Source organism: Cucurbita moschata, unplaced genomic scaffold (genome assembly GCF_002738365.1).
Source record: "Cucurbita moschata cultivar Rifu unplaced genomic scaffold, Cmos_1.0 Cmo_Scf00001, whole genome shotgun sequence".
In the NCBI taxonomy this organism is placed as follows: domain Eukaryota; kingdom Viridiplantae; phylum Streptophyta; class Magnoliopsida; order Cucurbitales; family Cucurbitaceae; genus Cucurbita; species Cucurbita moschata.
Window position 1 is genome coordinate 10,431,680 of NW_019268517.1, and position 877 is coordinate 10,432,556.

Below are 877 nucleotides of genomic sequence, written 5' to 3' on the forward strand. Positions count from 1 at the left end.
TTTTTTTTTTTTTTTTTTTTTTTTTTTTTTTTTTTTTTTTTTTTTTTTTTTGTCTAAGATGAAGTAAGGGTATCTAATTAGGACTTAGTTATTTGGATACCACCCTTTTGCATCTGGACTAAGTCGTCTATTTCGGGGTCTGCTTTTATAGTTGTACTTTTGCTTTTGTATTTCTGTTCTTACCATTTGCCTCATGAAAAACACTGATGTGGTAAATTGTAATTTTATGGGATGTATATCCATTTTTTGGTTGTTTTAGAAAATTTGTAGTTATCCTTTCAGTTATCTGATCCGTAGTCATGAAGTACGTATTGATCCACAAAATTAACATCATATATTTGGAAGAAATAGTGTTTGGTTGTATGATTTGTACCTTGGTGTAGTGTATTGATTAGCCACCCATTACACACGTACTAGGAGGGAAATCAAATGTGGGGGTGGAATACAGTGGTGGCTGATGGATATTTATGTTGAGGGGGATCCCTGTCTTTTTGCTGTTTGATATTCTCTTAGATGGTAGCAAGGCAACTATTGGTGTCGGTGAATTTTCTGATGAACTACTATTGAAAAAAGAAATGAAACTATGTGGATTTTATTATGGTGTATATCCTTACTATTAAACATCCATGCGATTTGCAATTACATTTGAAAAAATAATTTCTTTTCTTCTCCTTTGTTATATTCTATTTTTGCATACACTTCTGAAGGCAAATACTCGATCAGAATTCTCTTGTCTTTTTCTTTTGTAGTTATTGTTCGAGATCTATTTTACAACCAACCAGTTCGAAGGAAGCATATGCAATTCAGGTTTGATTTTCTTAGATTAGTTTGTTTGTTTTTGTTTTTGTTTTTTTTTTGGGGGGGGGGGGGGGGGGGG

The 877-nt window shown here is 32.7% G+C and overlaps 1 protein-coding gene across 2 annotated transcripts in view; it reads left to right on the forward strand.

The window, feature by feature from the left end:
• Positions 1–877, forward strand: part of LOC111445300 (DNA mismatch repair protein MLH3) — an 11,676-nt gene that overhangs the window by 3,196 nt on the left and 7,603 nt on the right. For both annotated transcript variants that reach the window (XM_023083986.1, XM_023084718.1), the window contains exon 7: positions 750–807. In XM_023083986.1, the coding sequence (XP_022939754.1) occupies positions 750–807 (58 nt within the window). The remainder of the gene's footprint in view (positions 1–749; positions 808–877) is intronic.